The sequence below is a fragment of the Lobosporangium transversale genome, assembly GCF_002105155.1.
Source record: "Lobosporangium transversale strain NRRL 3116 chromosome Unknown BCR41scaffold_67, whole genome shotgun sequence".
Taxonomy (NCBI): domain Eukaryota; kingdom Fungi; phylum Mortierellomycota; class Mortierellomycetes; order Mortierellales; family Mortierellaceae; genus Lobosporangium; species Lobosporangium transversale.
This window is the reverse complement of record NW_019029045.1, coordinates 48,032-66,776: the sequence shown is the minus strand read 5'-3', so window position 1 is coordinate 66,776 and position 18,745 is coordinate 48,032. Positions and strand designations below refer to the sequence as shown.

General features: G+C 44.3%; 3 protein-coding genes across 3 annotated transcripts; 1 reads left to right on the top strand and 2 right to left on the bottom strand.

Annotated features, from left to right (window-relative positions):
* Positions 1 to 49: 49 nt before the first annotated feature.
* Positions 50 to 5,046, top strand: BCR41DRAFT_342811 (alpha-aminoadipate reductase Lys1p; the record flags this gene model as incomplete). Its single annotated transcript, XM_022022306.1, has 5 exons — positions 50 to 293; positions 357 to 574; positions 732 to 1,479; positions 1,580 to 1,900; positions 1,998 to 5,046. 5 exons carry the CDS (start codon positions 50 to 52, stop codon positions 4,895 to 4,897), a joined length of 4,431 nt encoding a protein of 1,476 aa, XP_021875888.1. The 3' UTR covers positions 4,898 to 5,046.
* Positions 5,031 to 10,143, bottom strand: BCR41DRAFT_215908 (hypothetical protein). The gene is made up of 5 exons (XM_022019984.1): positions 9,730 to 10,143; positions 8,875 to 9,646; positions 8,034 to 8,763; positions 7,835 to 7,926; positions 5,031 to 7,719 (listed from the first exon to the last, which is right to left on the bottom strand). The coding sequence occupies exons 1-5, from the start codon at positions 9,892 to 9,894 to the stop codon at positions 5,165 to 5,167; spliced, it is 4,314 nt and encodes a 1,437-aa protein (XP_021875887.1). The 5' UTR covers positions 9,895 to 10,143; the 3' UTR covers positions 5,031 to 5,164.
* Positions 10,144 to 13,728: 3,585 nt separating this feature from the next.
* BCR41DRAFT_363897 (hypothetical protein) lies at positions 13,729 to 18,664 on the bottom strand. Its single transcript, XM_022025966.1, has 9 exons — positions 17,791 to 18,664; positions 17,404 to 17,710; positions 16,617 to 17,274; positions 16,375 to 16,516; positions 16,173 to 16,265; positions 15,836 to 16,074; positions 15,008 to 15,738; positions 14,839 to 14,924; positions 13,729 to 14,738 (listed from the first exon to the last, which is right to left on the bottom strand). The coding sequence occupies exons 1-9, from the start codon at positions 18,583 to 18,585 to the stop codon at positions 13,785 to 13,787; spliced, it is 4,005 nt and encodes a 1,334-aa protein (XP_021875886.1). The 5' UTR covers positions 18,586 to 18,664; the 3' UTR covers positions 13,729 to 13,784.
* Between the last annotated feature and the right edge of the window lie 81 nt (positions 18,665 to 18,745).

Genomic DNA, 18,745 nt, shown 5'->3' with positions numbered 1-18,745 from the left:
CTTTATCGACCCGTGTTCAAAAATATTTATAAAATTTACTCCACTCATTATGCCCCCAGCTGCCACTTCCGTTCTTCCTGCTCAGGAGCCCCCAACCACGGAAACTCACAATTCCGCTGTAGCACTCAAGGATCGGCTTTCAAGATGGAAGACTCGTCTTGAAGCCTTGACGGAGATTCATTTGCCTACAGATTATCCTCGTCCGATTCCCTTACAGGTCGTTGAGGCAGTCCATTCCCTCCAACTCACGGAGCAGGCTTCACTCTCGTTGTTACAGGCTAGTATGGCAATTAGTCGTCCCACTGGATTCATCTCCACTGGAACCTCTGCAGCCCCCTCAGGAGTACAGTCAGGAGTGGCATCAGGAGCACAGACACCAGCATCATCGGCTGCATTGACTCATGCCTCGCCTTTTACAATCTTGCTCGCTGCATTTGCGATTTTGTTGCATCGTTATACTGGTGACGAAGATATGTCGATCGGATCCTCATCAGAGTCCCGCAATCCTGTTGTCCTTCGTCTTGGAGTCAGTCCTAATCAGACTTTCCGTGAAGTTGTCGAGCAGACACAACTTGTAAGCACTTTTTTTTTTTTCTCTCCTCCAAATCGCTACTCTCTTCTTTCGATGTGACAATCCTTTTTCTTACTTTTGTCAGTCGCAACCAATTAAATGATCAAAATTAATTTCACGTTGCATCTGTGTCTGACGATCTTTGTTTACAAAAATATAGACCGAGAAGGATGCAACAAACGACGAAGTTCCTTTCACCAGTCTGTTGGCCCATCTCTTCCCAAACACCGCAGATACTTTACATCAACAGCAACAACATCAACAACAGACAACGCCTTCTCTATTTCGTGTCCGCTTTTTTAACGAGCTTGATAGGCCTTCAGATCATGTCCTTAACTCTACCTCTGCAACCACAGATCTGACCATCACCGTGATTTCTCATGCCAGCTCCTCCTTGCGCTTTGGTCTCTTGCCAGATATCGAGCTCAAGGTTTCTTATAATCAAGTCCTCTTCTCCTCGAAGCGTATTCAACATATCTTGGATCAACTGGTTCAGGTGTTAAACATTGCAGGGCCTCGTCCCGATATCTTGGTCAGTGATATCGACATTGTCACCCCAACTTGCCGCGAGGTTCTCCCGAACCCATCTGCCGACTTGTATTGGTCGAGTTGGCCTGGAGCCATCCACGATATCTTTGCAAGGAACGCCAAGGCCTTCCCCAACCGTGAATGTGTGTTCGAACGCAGAGATGTGTTGGCTCAAGATGGATCGGGTAGAGTTCTAGGTCAGCAAAAGTATGTCTTTACGTTTGGACAGCTTCATGAGGCCTCCAATCTTGTCGCACATGCCTTGGTCAAAGGCGGCATTGAGCCAGAAGATGTCGTGATGGTGTATGCCTACCGTGGCGTGGACCTTGTCATCGCAGTTATGGCAGTTCTCAAGGCCGGCGCCACTTTCAGTGTTATTGGTAAGAACAGATTTTGTATTATGCTTATTAGAAATATTCACGTGGAGCTTAATCATGCCGTTAATTCAAAGTCATCCCCTCCCTGAATGAAAAAAATTAGATCCTGCATACCCTCCAACCCGCCAAAAGGTTTACCTCTCCGTCGCGCGGCCTCGCGGTCTTATCGTTCTTGCTCATGCAGGCATTTTGGATGCATCTGTTCGCTCCTACATTGAGGAAGGCGAGGATTTCCAGCTCAAGTGTGAGATTCCAGGTTTACAAATCACCAGCGATGGTCAGGTCTTAGGTGGTCAGACTAGCCAAGGGGTGGATGTCCTGGATGCTGTCAGGAGTCTGGCGGCTCAGGATGTTGGTGTCGTCGTAGGTCCTGACAGTATTGGAACACTCAGTTTCACTAGTGGAAGCACTGGTATTCCTAAAGGTAAAAATATATATTCTGTATTGAATTCATATGATATTATCCATTCAAGTGTCGTTTCTGATTTTTGTTATTAATACTTTTGCTGCGCCCCTTGTAGGTGTCCGCGGTCGTCACTTCTCATTGACACATTATTATACTTGGATGCAGCAAGAGTTTGGTCTCAGCAGTGAGGATCGTTTCACGATGCTCTCTGGTATTGCGCATGACCCAATCCAGCGTGATATTTTCACGCCTTTGTTTCTAGGTGCTCAATTGCACATCCCTACGACGGAGGACATTGGTATTCCTGGTCAACTTGCGGTTTGGATGCAGAACAGTGCAGTTACTGTCACACATTTGACTCCAGCAATGGGTCAGCTCTTGACTTCGCATGCCCAAAATCCTGTTCCCTCGCTCAAGAATGCGTTCTTTGTCGGCGACATCTTAACCAAACGTGATGTCCATCGCTTGCAAAAGATCGCAGCCAACTGCAGAACGATTAACATGTACGGCACAACCGAGACTCAGCGTGCAGTTTCGTACTACTCCATCCCCGCTATTGCGATCGAGCCCTTATTTCTCAGCTCAGAGAAAGATGTCATGCCTGCAGGACGGGGTATGTTGAATGTTCAGCTCTTGGTCATCAATCGTGTCAGCAGAAAACTCTGTGGTATCGGTGAAGTCGGGGAGATATATGTCCGTGCTGGAGGTCTTGCAGAAGGATATTTAAGATTAGAAGAAGCTACTCAGGAAAAATTCTTGGCTAACTGGCTTGGCGAAAACTTGGCTGCCCCCGGCGCTGAAGAGTCGAATGGCAAGCCCGAGTGGAATGGACATTGGAAGGGACGTCGTGACCGCCTTTACCGCACGGGCGACCTTGGTCGTTATAGACCTGATGGAAATGTGGAATGTTCTGGTCGTGCAGATGATCAGGTCAAGATTCGTGGCTTCCGTATCGAGCTTGGTGAGATTGATACTCATCTGTCTCAGCACCCCTTGGTTCGTGAAAATGTAACATTGGTCCGTCGTGACAAGAACGAGGAGCAGACCTTGGTCAGTTATTTCATCCCTGTAGCGCCTAGTGGAGACGAGATCTTCATGAGCAGTGCAGATGAAGGCGATGACAAAGATGGCGGTTCTGAACGCAAGAGACGTTACCGCCGCTTGATCCGTGATATTCGTGAGTGGCTCAAGGTTAAATTACCTGCTTATAGTGTCCCTAGTGTGTTTGTGCCTCTGACCAGAATGCCTCTGACCCCCAATGGCAAGGTCGACAAGAATGCACTCCCCTTCCCAGATACCCCACAGTTTAATTTCAATAGCAGCACCTCCGGTCCAACTTCTTCAGCTGATGCATCCTCGGCTCCATCAAATGCCCCAGCCATGAATCCCACTCAGCTGGCAATTCACAACATCTGGAAACAACTTTTGCCCTCGACTCCAACTTATATTCCTCTAACCGAGAACTTCTTTGATATTGGTGGCCATTCCATTTTGGCGACGAGATTGATTTTCGAAGTCCGTCGTGTCTGCTGCGTAGATGTCCCATTGAACTTGGTCTTCCGTGAACCCACGATCGGAGGTATGGCCAAGGAGGTCGCTCGTGTCAGTTTGGATACTTTGCAGATCGATGTAGATCAGCCTCAGGATGAGGATAATAACAATACGGCTGAGGAGGAAGAGAAGGAGTTTGACTACAGTGGCGATCTTGAGGCCCTCCTCACGACCGAGATTCAGGATGCTTACCTTCGTGTCGAACGCCCTGATCCTGTCAACTACCAGACCTTCTTCTTAACAGGCGCCACTGGATTCTTGGGAGCTTTCATCCTCAGGAACTTGCTAACTCAACATCCAACTTCTCGAGTGATATGCTTGGTTCGTGCTTCGACCTCTGAAAAAGCCATGGACCGTGTCCGATCGTGTGGATTGGCACATTTGATCTGGGATGAGGCCTGGGTGGAATCAGGTCGTCTCTCTGTGGTAATGGGTGACTTGAGTCAGGATCAATTTGGACTGTCAAACGAGGACTGGGACAAGTGCTGTCGTCAGGTGGATGTAATTGTGCACAACGGGGCACTCGTTCATTGGGTCTACCCTTATCCCAAGCTTCGTGCCGCCAATGTCTTGGGAACTTTGCAAGGCCTTAAGATGGCGTCGACTCATCACACTAAATCCTTCCACTTTGTTTCCTCGACTTCTGTCCTTGATACAGCCCACTATACTGAACTCTCAGACGTCCGCGCGGATAGTGATCGCCGTGGCGTTTATGAATCTGATGATCTCGAAGGTGCTCGCTACGGTCTCCGTAGCGGTTATGGTCAGTCCAAGTGGGTAGCAGAGAAGCTGATCATGGCCGCGAATGCGAAGGGTCTTCCAGTGACAATTATTCGCCCTGGTTACGTCCTGGGCCACACTCGAACTGGCGTCACGAACACAGATGACTTTATATGGCGTCTGATCAAGGGCTGTATTGAGCTCGGCCAGGTGCCTAACATCAATAACGCTGTGAACCTCTGTCCTGTCGACTATGTGGCTCAGTGTGTGACCTCAGTCGCTACCACTGCTGGCTCAGAACAAGAGATGGTCTACCATGTCACTCACCCGATTGCTCCACCTTTCCGCTTCAACGATTTCTTCCAGCTCCTTATCAAGTTTGGTTACGATGTTCAGATGACAGAGTATATTGCCTGGCGCACAGCTTTAATGGAGTACACTCTCAAGAGTCAAGACAGTGCCCTTTATCCTCTATTACACTTGGTTATGGATGATTTGCCAACATCCACAAAGTCGCCTGAGTTGGATGACTCTCATACTCAGAAGATAGTGATCCAAAATAGCGCCAACAATGGTAGTGAATTCAGTACAACGCCCAGAATGGATACTGAGCAAATTGGAATCTACCTGGCATACATGATTAAGGTCGGCTTTTTGGATAGACCCACACGCTCAGGTGATGAGACCTTAGCTCTGCCTGAGATCAAGGAGGATGTCCGTATTATTGAACGTAGCCGCGCTTAAAAAAAGAAAATGGATAGAAAGACAACATCAACATAATACTGTACAACAATTTTCATAATATCAGAATATGCATATTATTGTGATAATTGGTGATACCATTTTTCTTTATTATTGTCATTGCTGTGGGATGAGGAAGAGAGATCGTCAATAAACAGAAAAAAAAACTTTTTTTGTTCTTAAAATTGGTTATTTTTTAACATTTTTTTTGGAACATTTCTTTGTAAATAATACAGAAAGAGTAAAAAAAAAAAAAAAAAAGCATTTTTTTCAGTCAGCCATTTCGGACAGCTCCATGTCACGCGCCAATGTCTGCGGGCCATAATGAGGTCCTGCTCCTAGACTGATTCGACTTGCTCGACCACTATTGACTTTGGATGGCGTGTTTGGCAAGCTACGGCTACTACTTGCACCAATTAGAGGAGTACCCTTTCCGAACCCAAAAGGGCTCTGTGTACCATGATGGTTTAAACCAAAGTATCCAGGTGACATTGTGGGCGAAAACTGGCTCACAGCTAGACCATTTAGGCCAGGGCTTTGATTGTTGTTGATATCGCGCTCCAAAAGCTCTTTCTTACGAGTGCTAACAGAAGAGCCATGTGACAAGCGAACGCCAGCGGAGCGTCGTCGACGATGATTAGGTTTTTGTAGAATCGTGCCACTCGATGTCATTCCGATAGGGCCTGCCATAGGGGACATGGACGATTGATGATAAGACTGAGACATGGGGTTGTTTGCAACTGTACTTCCACCCATCTCAACGCTTTCATATCCAAACAACACTCCATGTTGAGAAACAGGCCTTGATAGGGAGGGCTGCTGTCGGTTCAAAGTATATGTGGACGATGGAGGTCGAGCCAAGCCTGACGACATCAATATTGCAGCCGTGGTATCAGATCGTCGTCGATGAGAAGGCATCAATGAGCGCTGTTGAGTCGATGCCTGTTGCAGTTGCTGCTGTGGGACGGGCGTAGGAATGTTAAAAAGTTTTCGTAAACCCGCGGAGCGACGTTCCATGACAGGACGGTTTTCACTGCTGTTATTAGCGACGGCCATAATACTGGTCTCCAAGCGGCGATGAAGCCCACTAATGCTACCGCTATGGCTTCCATGACTACTTCGAGTGCCACTTCCACTCACACTCCTCTTGTCACTACGGCGTAAAACCTGCTGCTGCTGCGACTTGGGGCGAGCCTCCTGTAAACCAGATGATAAGATGCCACGAGCATCTCCGGCTGCAGATGCAAGCATTCTAGGTGATTGAAGTTTCCTTTGAGATATTTCATTGACTTCATCTCTCCATGTCCTGACGGCATATTGCTTGTCGGGCGAACCATCGTAATATATATCTGCATCATCACACTCAAGATTGTCTTCGTTTCCGTTCTGTTCCTGGCCCTGCTGATCATAAGGAGCAATGTTAAACACTACGGGTTTGTCTGCAAAGCTGGGTTTCTTGTTCAAGCGTTTAAGTGGCCTGTCTGTGGTATATTGTTGCTGTTGTTGTTGTTGCTGAGAAAGCGCAGCGTTTGAGCTCAATCTGTTAGAATCTCCAGAACGTGAGGGATTTAATGACTGCTTTGAAGGTTGGATGGGCCCTTTTGGAGATGGCGAGACCACCTGATATCCTGGTCGAGATTGCAAACGGCGAGGTTGTTGATGAGCTGCCGAGCCTGAGAGTCGACGGGGAAGAGAGCGGTGTTGATGCTGACTATTCAGACTTCCGCTCTCCACACTACTGCCTGGCCTCTTGCTATGATCTGTGATGTCTTCAGGGTCTCGTTCATCACGATCATAATCGTCGTCACCATTATCAACGCCATCACCATTTAATTGTTCCAGTTGCATATGGCTTCGGAGCCAATCCACATCTTGTTGTTGCTGGTTGTCGATGAGTTCGTCTTGTGGGTAGTACTCTAAATACTCCTCTTCAAATTCAAACTCCTCATCTTCATCCTCTCGACGATTATTGGTCAGATAGTCTCGTCCATAACTATTCAACATGTCACTCAGCACAACCGGGACACGCGCTCGCTCCTTTTCCTGAACAGCCCCACCATCGAACCACTCCAAGCGTTTGCAGGACTTGAGAATGGCTGATCGATAAACAGACCGCTTGATATACATAGCATCCGGAAGCGCTCGTCGGAAACCAACATCACGTCGTCGCCAATCTAGTTCTGTCTCCGAATTTTGGTTTGTCCTGTACGTGTCCTGGTACTTGGATCCTTGTCGGATCGACATGGCTGGGTACATGTTAGATGTCAGAGGATTGTGTCTCAGGTCGAGCGTGACCAAAGAGCGCATCCGTTTGAGAAGCGACAGGACATCACTGAAGCTCTTTAGGTTATTACCCACAAAAATCAACCGCCTCAGACGGTGCAATCCATCCAATGCAGAAATTGAATCCAATCCATTATAGCTCAGGTTCAAACCACGCAAATTAGGAAACAAACTTGCAAAGTCCAAGGGCAACTCCGAAAGACATCCCGCACAGATCTCAAGATATTCGAGACGATAGAAGCCAATCTCAAAGTCTAGGGCATAGACAGGGTTGCCTGAAAGGTATAGCTTGCGACTGTTTGCAAATTCAGTCATGTCGATTGCAATACCCTCACCCTCTTGATCTCGAGCTGAAAAGTTTTCTAAACGGGTCAACTTTTGACAATTCTCCAAATACTGCAATCGGTTGTCATCTAGGTATAAAGTACGCAGACCTGGGAATGGCATGGCATCGAACCTGACTAGCTTGTTTTCAGACAGACGCAAGATTCGTAGGCGACGCAACGGTTGCAGCAGACTGATATCCTCGATGGAGTTGTGAGCTGTCATTATAAATAATAATATTCAATTAAGTACTTTTTTCTACACGTTGATCATAGAACTATATTTATATAATGTATCAAAAAAAAAAAAAAAAAAAAAAAAATATGAACATACCGAGGTTAGCATGAATAAGCCCTGCCAAAGACTCTAAGTTCTCTAGTTGCTCAATTCTATTATGCGAAGCATTTAAATACTCCAAACGTTGCCTGGCAAATAGAATAATAAAGGGCATTAGAAGGTTGGACACTTGCAATAAATAAAAAGTCAACTTGTAAGCATATCAGCATAAAATGATAGAGTCTATCGCACTTACAATTTGCTCCATCGAAAGTCAAGGCTTGTCAAGCAATTGTGGGATACGTCCAGTCGTATCAGACCATCCATCTGCTGCAAAGCGGATAGATTACGGATGCTGTTGCCTTCAGCAATCAGTTCCCTCAGGTGTATCAGACCCGACAACCCTGTCAAGTCTTCAATAGCATTACGAGAGATATCCAGGTACTGCAGATTACTCAGATGTCCGAAATTGGTCAGATTATCTAATAGATTGGATCGCACTTGTAGAGTCTTGACGGTTTTTGGGATTCCTGTCAGATGTAAGACCTGATTATCATTTAGGATCAATACCTCCAGATTGGGAACTAGATGATTGAGTGTGATCGTACTTTCCACCTCTCGCTTCGTCAAGTCTAAGGACTTCACCTGGTCCCATTCATCCCAAGGGTGAAGACCGGTCAGGAAGCGGATCAAATGACCCTGCGCATGACTGAACGAAGACTGCTCAGGCAACATGTTTGACGCGTTGTGCGAGATACTCGTATTAGCTCCGAGGCGTGATGTGTCAGCATTTGAAACTGCGTCGAGTTGATTTTCCCATTTGAGCGAGTTTCCACCCCTTTGTTTTGGCTTGGAAGGCAGAGAGACCGCTGACAAGTGGTCATCCATGTTTTCGTCATTTACATGCATGCGCTCATTCAAACCGAGACCAATCAAGAGAGCCGTATCCTCACCCTTGTCAACACTCTTTAAATCAATCGACACATCTAATAATCAAAACATGAGTACAGGGACGATTAGTTCTAAAAAAAAAAAAAAAAAAAAAAAATCCTCGCACGATAGTCATCCTGCCGTATTGATTGATCTCTTTAGCTTACCAAGTTCAGCCAAGCTCTTGAACGCGTTTTCCGTGGCTCGTGATCCAGCCAAGGAGCCTAAGTCATCCAGGTCTTCATCTAAATGATCGTCGTCATCATCTTCTTTATGCGAAGGAGAGGTGCTTTGGAAAGTAACTTCGCGCTTTTGTCGTGAAAGTCGGTTTGCTTCACGATTTGTACTCTTCAGTTGCTCATGAACCCTACTGATGCCAGAATCCGCTGCGAACACTTGATCCGAGTTCTTGCGTTCAGATGGGGGGGTATTTCTGAGCGAGAAATTTGTTGCGGATTGAAGGTCCGTGCCATTAGCAAGAACTTCAACAAAGGAACTTGTTCGCTTGCTTTGATCTTTGCTGACATGCTGTCTTGTCCAAGCGGGGTCTAGCTCAGTCTTTGAACGTCTGTGCGCATCTGAAGTGCTTGTAACATAATCACTAGGGCGTGGTGTCGCATTTCTTTCCTCAGATTGAGACTGAATTGAATCGATCTGTTGAGTAGAGGATGAGAGTGAGTTGGTATTGACGTTATGTGGCAAAATCCTTGATGAGTCCTGCTTGATTGTGCTCTCGGGCTCTTTCAAAAAGAGTTGATCAACGACAGCGGACTTGAGTGCCACAAAAACATTGGCAAGCCCATGCTTGTTCATGCCTTCCAACTGAGCCTGGAATCCTGCAGAGCCTAAAGTTGATCCTGAAAGACTATCTCTGTAGGCACTGTCACGAGACGTTGTACTGCCACGGTCGCCAGTCTCATTATCTCTCGAACTCTGTGTCTAAAAATGACTTTTGTCAGCAAATCTTCATGTCGCGCTCATACAAAAAAAAAAAAAAAAAAAAAAAAAAAAAATCAAATTACATACTTGTGACCTGTGACGGGAACCAGATGACAAGCGCGACGACCTGGAAGTAATGGGTATATTGGTATATCTGCGGGTAGGAAGGACAACAGCCCTGCTTCGTAAAGATCCATTCCTTGCAGCCATCTCATTTGCTCCAGCTGAAGGAATATTGCTCCGGTCATCACTCGGATCCAGTTTCATGGCTGTTTTGACAACTCTTAGCCGCTGTTGCCTGAACGCCTCTTGATTCTTTTGGTAAACATTACTGTTAGTAGATGAGTCCGTCGCTGGGTCACAAACCTCACCAACGGTGATCTTTATAGAATCTTTGGCAGGTGATAGCTCTGCAAGACGTTGCCTGGCCTGTTGGAATTTAGATGAACGAGTGGGATCGAATGACTCTTCACCCTTGTTGACCAGATCAATGATGTCGCCCAGACTCACAGACGAATTTGTGTCTGCTTCACTAGCATGTCCATTCATATGGTGGTTCACGTGCTTCATCGTCTGCGGTTGAGGAGCCACTTTTGGTACATTTTGGCCCCTCGACTGCTCCATCAATACGTGTTCGTCTACTAAGTTGGTAAAAATCGTGTCATGTTTGGAGTCTCTCCAAGGATATTTGTTTTTATCATCCCTATGAGACATTGGAGGGCTCTTTCGGATATGAGTGCTAAGAAATGAGCCGCTACTGTAGTCATCGGATTCTTCATCCACATCATTGCTACCATTCACTGTTCCTTCTAATGTGTGTCGCAATTGGACCTGAGAGAAACCATTGCTGCCCATGTGATCATAACCATGGGATAAGTCTACTTTGGTTTTACGTTGCCCAGTGCTGTTAGAATGTAAGTTATTGGTTGTGTTGGTGTTTAAATGCTCATTATTATTTTTGTTATCATTTTGGTCATTAAGTCGGGAATTGGGGGTTGGCGTCGGCGTAGCAGTACTGAGGTTGTTTTGTTGAGGGCTGAATGGATGTCTCTGATCATCATCGAGATCATCCAGACCCCAGCTACCATCCATGTCATCTGGGGGGGTTTCGTCCGAGAGCAGTTTCATGGGACCGATATTCATGTGTTTATCAGATAGATGGGACTGCCTTCTTTCCAAGCGAGCCAACCTTTCTTTGTCATCAGTCTCGTCCTCAACGTTTATCCATGTGTCCTTGATCTCCTGTGATGCCCAAGTAGGCTCGTGCTTCCTATCGCTCACAAGCGCTGCAGCTATTGTTGAAAAATTAAGAGGATAATGCGGGTTGTAAACAAAAAAAGGGGAGAAGTGTGTCAATATTTGATGAACCTCTCCTTTTTCATGTTAAAAAATCGGACAAGACGCAAGAGTGACAGTAGCAAGCATAATATGGAAAATCAGACAAACAACATCACATCTAGTGAAACGAAAACAACGATAACTAGAAACTGTGGAAGAAAAAAAAAAAACTTGATGACCACATGAACCCAAACTGACCTTCCTCTTGCTGATTATATCGATCTTTTTTGCTCAAGAAATGCAACTGCTCTCCCAGCTGATGCTGTTGACGCTGCATTTTAAAGAGCTCCTGTTGTTGCCGTCGAAGGACCTGCAATTGCTGATTCCTCTGCTGCTTTGTGGACATGGTTGATGACAAGTTTGCAGAAGAAAGAGTTGATAAAGATGGCGATAGGCGTCTCTCTGGAGCCATCACTGGGTGGATGACAGTGGAAGAGGATGAAGAGGTTGCTTCAGGTGCTGCGGCTCGCAACATACTGTGTAGCCTGTATAGCGTTAGTGTTCACACACACACTCAGGATGAGCAGTGATCGTGCGTACGTCCACCGTGCCTAAATGACAGGATATACCGGAAATGTTGGATGCAACTGGCAAATTGATGTATTGAAATCACGGATCTATTGGAGAGGTAGAAGAGACAGAGAATCGATGGAAAAGTAGGATCAGAGAAAAGCAAAAACAAAATAAGGTCAGTATAAAACAATGTGATGACAAAGAAAGATTGGATTTTTTTTTTTTTTTTTTTTTTTGGAGAGGGGGATATGCTGTGTTTTAATATTAAGTCATCTTGTTGTGTACACACATGATGTGGTAGTATAACAGGCAAAGAAAAAGAAGTCGACTGTGGTGGCAAAGCGCAAGTGGTTTGATGCATAATCATCAAATTGTAAGTCGTCATAGACGCATAAAGATTAACGACAACGGAATAAAGGCAATTACAAAAAAATGAAATAAAAAAAGGGCTGCGCCTGCAGGCGAGGGTTAATCCAATCTTAGGAGGATAGGATAGCTGCAGATGAGAGGAGAAGAGAGAAGGAGAGAGGAAGGAGTGCAGTAATAAAGATATTCTTTAATAATAATAGCAACCAGGTTGTGGTTAGAACACAAAACTAAAATCAGGACGACAAACGGATGAGCAAATGGGACGAATGAAAGGTGATCGGACGCTGATGGAACGAGAAGTGGGAAAAACAGTTGAGCATCAGAACTAATCCTTTATTTTTTCCTTTGGTGAGGAACTGTGATGACAAGAGAGTGCTTTGCTTCTTATTTTGTAATGTGCGCTTATGTTCTCATAAATCGATCAAGCACATGATCTTTTCATGAAGCCAATCAGATTCAATTTAGAATAGACGACAATTTAGAGGATGGAATAGAGGACAATTGAACATGTTGATTACTTGTTGTAAATGATTTTAGGACATCAGTTCCTTGTCGGATGTTATTCCCGATTCCAACTGAGGACACACGTTGGAATGATGTGAGTGACAAGAGGTGGAATTAAAATAAGAGAAAAATAAAAGAGGGGAAGTGAGAGAGTGAGAAAGAGAATGTGTTGGAAGCACAGATAAGAGGGACTGATGTTGGGTGAGAAGTGGAAGGTGGGACAGAGGAGAGAAGGATACCAAAGGTCGGAGATGCTTACAGCAACAAAATCAACGGATGAGTGGGTAATAAATAGAGTAATGGATAATGAACAATGAGATGATGATGATTGTTTAAAATAGAAGCTTATTACTGATTGTTCCTGTCCCTGTTCCTGTTCCTAGCTGTTCCTGAGGTTGCTCCGCTAGTCGGTGGTCTCTCCTGTGCTTTGCCAAGAGGGGCGAATGCGAATTGGCGAAGCAGATTGAGAAAAGAAAGAGGATCGACGACAAAAGAGCAAAGGCAGAGATAGTGGCACTGAACACACAGAGTCGGCGAAGCAAAGAACAAGAGAGGAAAGAAGGTTAATGAAAAGAAAAAAGAAGAATGAGTGAGAGAGAGGAGAGAAAGAGAGACAAGGGTGCAATTAAGAAGAACAAAGGCATATCAGATGTCATACATGAGAGAGGGAATGAGACTAAGTAAAAGGTCAATGTGAAAAGTGGCTCATTATCTTCGTAGATGTGTGTGTTTATTTAAAAAATTGTGAGAGCCTCCCATCACTTACATGTGTATACTTTGAATTGAGTATATTTCAATCTAATGGGCCTCATAGGTCTATTAGCTGAGGTCATTGCTCGGGCCAAGCACATGAATTATTTTTATTCATCGATCTTTTTATTGCTTTGGCGCAATGGTTTTTTATTTGACACATAGTCCACATATTTGTGGATACTTAGATTAAACAATCCCCATTCGTTGATTATGTTTCAAATCCATCTTTGTCCCTGACATCCTTATTTAGTGGGTGCCCTCCCCCTTCATCCTTTCTTTCTTTCTTTCTTTCTTTCTTTCTTTCTTTGACATCCTTCGATATCCCTCCAATATTTTCCTCCTTCTTCTTCATTCATTTAAATTCACTTAAAACAAAACCTCATCAGCTCATCAAGTCCATTCCCTATTTTCAGTTCCAACTTCAATGTTTTCTTGTTTGTTTGCTCTCACTTTCCTGTTACTAGTGCCATTTTTTCCCCTTTGAATCTTACCACAATATCACATCACACGTTACATGAACTTCCAACATGAAGGTTGTACAACAATTGCTGTAACATGATCAAAGGATTCATCTTCATGGAATATGTGGCGAAACTATAATTTGCTTTATTATCAAGGGGCTATGGCAGCGTCTTTTTCCATTATTGTCACCGTAACGCCTCTATTCCTTCGCCATCCATGGCATAGTCACGTTACCTCCAGATAATGTAGTCGGTAAAGATGAAGGCGGTGTGCCTGGAACAAGGGTCTTGGGGTGCACAATCGGACTTTTCTCGTTGAGAGGCGCCTCGAGATGGACTCTTTTCCGATCAGGGCGTATAGATCGCAGTTCTTCAAAGAATTTGGCTCTCCGTCCTTGATGCTTGTACGATGGGGAAAGTGCTGCTGTAGGTCGACGACGATGTAAGCCAAGAGACGGCGACCGTGGCAAGTGCTCATCTAGCCATGTGTCCTCATCATCACTACCGCTGCCTCCTGCCGCCCGGGACCTTTTGCCCGGTGATCCCATCAAATCAGCCTCGAACCATGAACTGCCACGAATTTGAGACGCAAAATTACGGCCCTCTTGAATCTGAACGCGCCTTGATGGTGTTGATGGCACGATAAGACTACTATTCAGAGACTGATTGTACTCAGTACCAAAAACCTGCTGAGATGCATACCGACGAAGTTGAGTTCTTCCTGTCGGAGTCGATGGTGTTCTGGGTCCTTCTGCCATGCTACCTAACCCTTCACCCCCTAGGGGTGTAGTGGGTACGATTGTTTCAATGGGCAGTGATGCTGTGGATCCATACAATCCTGAGAGAGAGGATCCACGGCTTTTGAGTGGTACTCGATTTTGGGCTGCTAACATAGATGGGCTCTTGAGAATATCATCATTGATACTGCTACTGCTAACATTAACACTAGAGCTGTTAGGCATATTTACACTTTTTATGGCACCCCAAGTTGTAGTACCATTGCCAGGAAGATATTTCCCAAGTGCACCCAAGTCATCGTCATCGTTATTGTAGTCTCCTCCCCCTTCCACATTTCTTCCTTTCGTTTCAGATGCAAGGAAAGGGTTTGTTTCAATTGCATCAGCCTTTGAAAGAGGTCGCTGCCTTCGAAATAGCTAAAAAGAATCATATGATTGTCCAAGTTAGGTACCTTCGTATTGAATACTTGCTGCTGCAGATGGTTAAATAGAAGCATTTGCTAGACAATGTAACTACCTTAAGTACTTCCTCACTCTCTTTATCATGGTAAAACTTCTTCAGTTTGAGCCTCGCTATTTTTGGTGGCGCATCTTCATCTTCGACTAGAATACATAAAAATATATAATTAAAATAAATAAATAGCAATCACTAATACTACAAAGCTCATTAGCTTTAATTGACTTACGATCATCCATGGAGCTCATAGTCTTTGCTCGCAATAGTGCAGCAGCTGGCTTTATCGAGGTTGCGTTGGGTTTTGCTGCAGCTGCGGAAGGAGCTGAATTGGTGGATAAGGTTGTAGCAACGCCCTGCACAGACCCTCGTGTCATAACTACCTGACGATTTCTAAAGATTGAACTATTCAGTACATTCTTGGAGGTATTGTCAGACGTTGGTTGTCGACTCATAGGAAAACCATATTTCGGTGTAACAGTGTCAGTTTCAGCCGAAGCACTACTCTTGCTTGTAGAAGGCGCACTACTATCATCTTCTAACACTAATGACGAAAGGTCCAAAGGAGTTGGTTTCTGAAGAATACCCATGGATATTGATCTCTGGATCCCAGTGCGTCTTGCGCTACGAGACGACTTGGGGGAGGTTAACAGACTTTTTTCGACTCCACATTTGACCGAAAGCTTTTGGACGATTTTGGGTAATGACAATTCATAATATCGTGAAATGACCCGGACAAAGAATTTTTTGGCAGAGTCCATGTCTTTACTCCTTGGTGTTTGAGGACTCATTAGCCCAGGAGTGGGCTGATCTTCTAAGCTGGCAGCAATGCAGAGCTCATCCATGAAGAGATTGAGAGCCTTTGATGCGCCTGGATCTTTCTTGAAAGGCCTGTTTTCCTCAAGATCATACTTGTTAATCAAGAGAAGGATATGTAGATTCTGTACAACTTGAATCTGAGTACTAAAGTAAATTATAAAAGATCAGTCAGTGGACTTTCATAAACAAAAAATATCAGCCACCCATATCGATTTTAAAAACGGCTTTCAATAAAACTTACTCTTTAGTTTTCAGTTTCTTCAAACTCAGACGCACGTTTGCGTCCTTAACATTCTTCATAACATGGGCCTTCCACGCGTCCAAATGAGGCCTTTCGTCCTCAAGAATCACATAGTTGTCTTGTGATTTTGAATCAGTAAATTTACCAATGTTAAGCTCCTTTGCAATTTGCCTATATTTTGATCCCATCCTCGACGGCCAAATCCTGAGAAATTCAATGATAAATGCTATCAATTTTTGCTATAAAATAAATAAATAAATAAATAAAAGGCGTCAGCAGGATGAGAGGTCCAGCAGCTAAAAATAATCCTTTGGGTTTTTTATGATCTATTACATACCTGTGCCTCCTTTAACGGAACTAATTGCTTGGCGGCAAGCGCTGTAATCTCTTTACTTGCAGCATTTAATCTTTTAACATAGTCGGTTACAGTCTAATGCGAAAAAAGATAGGTATATACTCGTTAACATCACTTCTTATGATCATGATAGGTGGCTTTAAGCAAAAGATACACCACAGCGTTTTAATGCTTTACCCAGTACCTCATCATTATATAAGTATTTGATGTATGTTTTTCGGATTCCCAAGCATAGATCATCAATGGTTTCCACTTGCTCTATCTCAAGAGACGTTTCGTTAATATCTGCAACCATTTCGCCTGGAAGTGGCCTCGATACAGGACACCTATTATTGAAAAACGATGTCATTCAGCGCCTACACTTATTAATATGCAAAATTGTGAAGACAGCGAAAAAAAAAAAAAAAAAAAAAAAAAAAAAAAAACCTTGGTTCTATGGCACCCTCTTGAGCTATTGGTTGCAATTTGAAACACTTCATAATACAAGAAGGCATACTATCCAGTTGATACGCTGATCCTGACTTGACTCGCTTCTCTTCTACTCCGATAAAAGCTCCAAGGTTGCTCCACGATTTCTCCAGCATGGCCATGCTAAAAGGTTGGCCTCGTTTCCTTTGGCCTTGTGCAGTTGGTTGGAGCTCAGTTAAAAAGCCATTATCGCCCTGTAGAACCTCCACGAGGCCACTTCCTGGTACAGTCGCATGCAATAAAGCAAAGAAGGTGTATTTATGAGATTCATTATTATTTCCATCCGTATCCGATCTATCTTGCCCTGATACTTCACCGTTGCTCCCTGATCCTTCTTGAGTCAAAGATTGAAAAGTAATTCGAAGAAGAAGTACGTCATTCTTGGCCCGTAGCGACTTGAGCAGGTAGGATCCATGTTCGCAGGGGCCACTATTGCTATTTCCGGGAAAGCATATCATTGTACTTGCAATCTTGATTGAATGCAGTTTGCTGTTTAATACCCGACTTGCGAATCGTTTGACAACATGTAAAGACTTTATTGGACCAGTCATGGGTGTGGATCCACTGTCCATAGTGCTAGTGGGTAGCGGTGAAGCAATATCGAGCACGCAGACGACTAAAAATAAGCGAGTGTAAATGAGACCTCAGGTTAAGAACTACAGAATCTTCGGGTGTGACATGATGCCTACAAAAATTTAGCGTTCAAAAAGAAAAAAGAAAAAAGAAAAAAGAAAAAAAAAATTACATTGAGACGACTCAGAACAAAGTAGATCACCAGACCACACTATATTAACAGGATGGACACTCTTTAGAGGCACAATATCGGAAGCTGAAGGAAGAGCTTGCCAATTATCCTTTGACATCTTGACACCCAGGCCAGGATGGATGTGAAGCGACCGAAAAGCTTGGAATATTGTAGCAAAAGAGTAAATATCTCGGCCAAGAAGAGACTGACAGAGAATATGTTGTGGAATAATGTGTCCACCAAAGGCTGTCATGATTAGCTCCAGAGTCGATCGAATAAGTGCTACTGCTGATAACTTTGTACTGGCCTAAGTAGATGTAATAGAGTATATGAGTCAACTACAATCTCACTTGATGTTTTGCTGCACAATCAAGACACTTAATTTACCTTTGTAAGATCCTCAGAATGACCCTTATTACTGGTGTCAATCCAGCTCAGACTAGTGTGCTGATCCAAGAACCGATCCCAAAGGCCCTGTTCAAAAAACGCTTCCTTCACTCCGTTGAGTACATCCAGAATGTCACTCCGTCGTGGGCCTATCGTACTAAAATCCTTTTGCGGCTGACGCTTGCCTTCCAAGAAAAACACTATATCTGTCCAACTCTGTGGTAGGGGTGAAAGAACGTAGATGTAGTTTCGGATATTGATAGGTGGGAAATGTTTTTGTACCGATTGAGAGCGCAGAAAAGTAGCTGTAGGTTTCATTGGGGACTGATAGGACGCAATATCGAGCCCAAAATCCGCCAATGAATGGACAAGTTGTCGACGCAAATTATAGCATGGTGATACACTTCTATCACTTCCTGGCCCAGATCCAGTTCCAAATCCCCCTTTTCCTGACGAACTAGCTACTAATAATTCAGATGCAATTATTCTACGAAATTCCTCGACGCAGTTATCGACACTATTCATGCTCAAGCTTTGGAGCATCCTATTTGAAGTTAAGCCAATATCCTGGTGCAAGCGAGAGTTGAAGAACTGGAAAGTCCATTGGAAGTTAGCATCCATATTGCACTGAAAGTAGAGGAGGATCCTGATAAGTGAGCGTCTTAGAAACATGACTGCCCGCTTGGTCTGAAGTTCGTCAATACTTGGTGGCATATGAGTGTCGATGATGAGCACAACATTAAGTGGTGCTTTCACATGAGAAGTGACATGTGAGCGTGATGCCAAAGAGAGCATTATGGACGCTGAATTGCGAATGTAAACCCACAATTCGTTCCGTTCGTCCTTAGTCGACCAGTCCTTTGGATGTTTGAAGAATGTGTCACCAACCCTTTTCGTTTTGGTGGCAACGTTTCAAAATACCCAAAGGAAGGGATCACAGCCACTGATTCCCCCC

Bases quoted from the DNA above. Each gene is read 5' to 3' on its own strand.
- BCR41DRAFT_215908 (XM_022019984.1), bottom strand. From the start codon at position 9,894: ATGACCGGAGCAATATTCCTTCAGCTGGAGCAAATGAGATGGCTGCAA. The intron at 8,764-8,874 runs GTAAGCTAAAGA...TTTGATTATTAG, and splicing joins CAAGAGCTTGGCTGAACTTG to ATGTGTCGATTGATTTAAAG. The intron at 7,927-8,033 runs GTAAGTGCGATA...TCTATTTGCCAG, and splicing joins GACTTTCGATGGAGCAAATT to GCAACGTTTGGAGTATTTAA.
- BCR41DRAFT_363897 (XM_022025966.1), bottom strand. From the start codon at position 18,585: ATGCTCTCTTTGGCATCACGCTCACATGTCACTTCTCATGTGAAAGCA. The intron at 17,711-17,790 runs GTAAATTAAGTG...ACATCTACTTAG, and splicing joins ATTCTGAGGATCTTACAAAG to GCCAGTACAAAGTTATCAGC. The intron at 16,266-16,374 runs GTACTGGGTAAA...TTTTCGCATTAG, and splicing joins AATACTTATATAATGATGAG to ACTGTAACCGACTATGTTAA.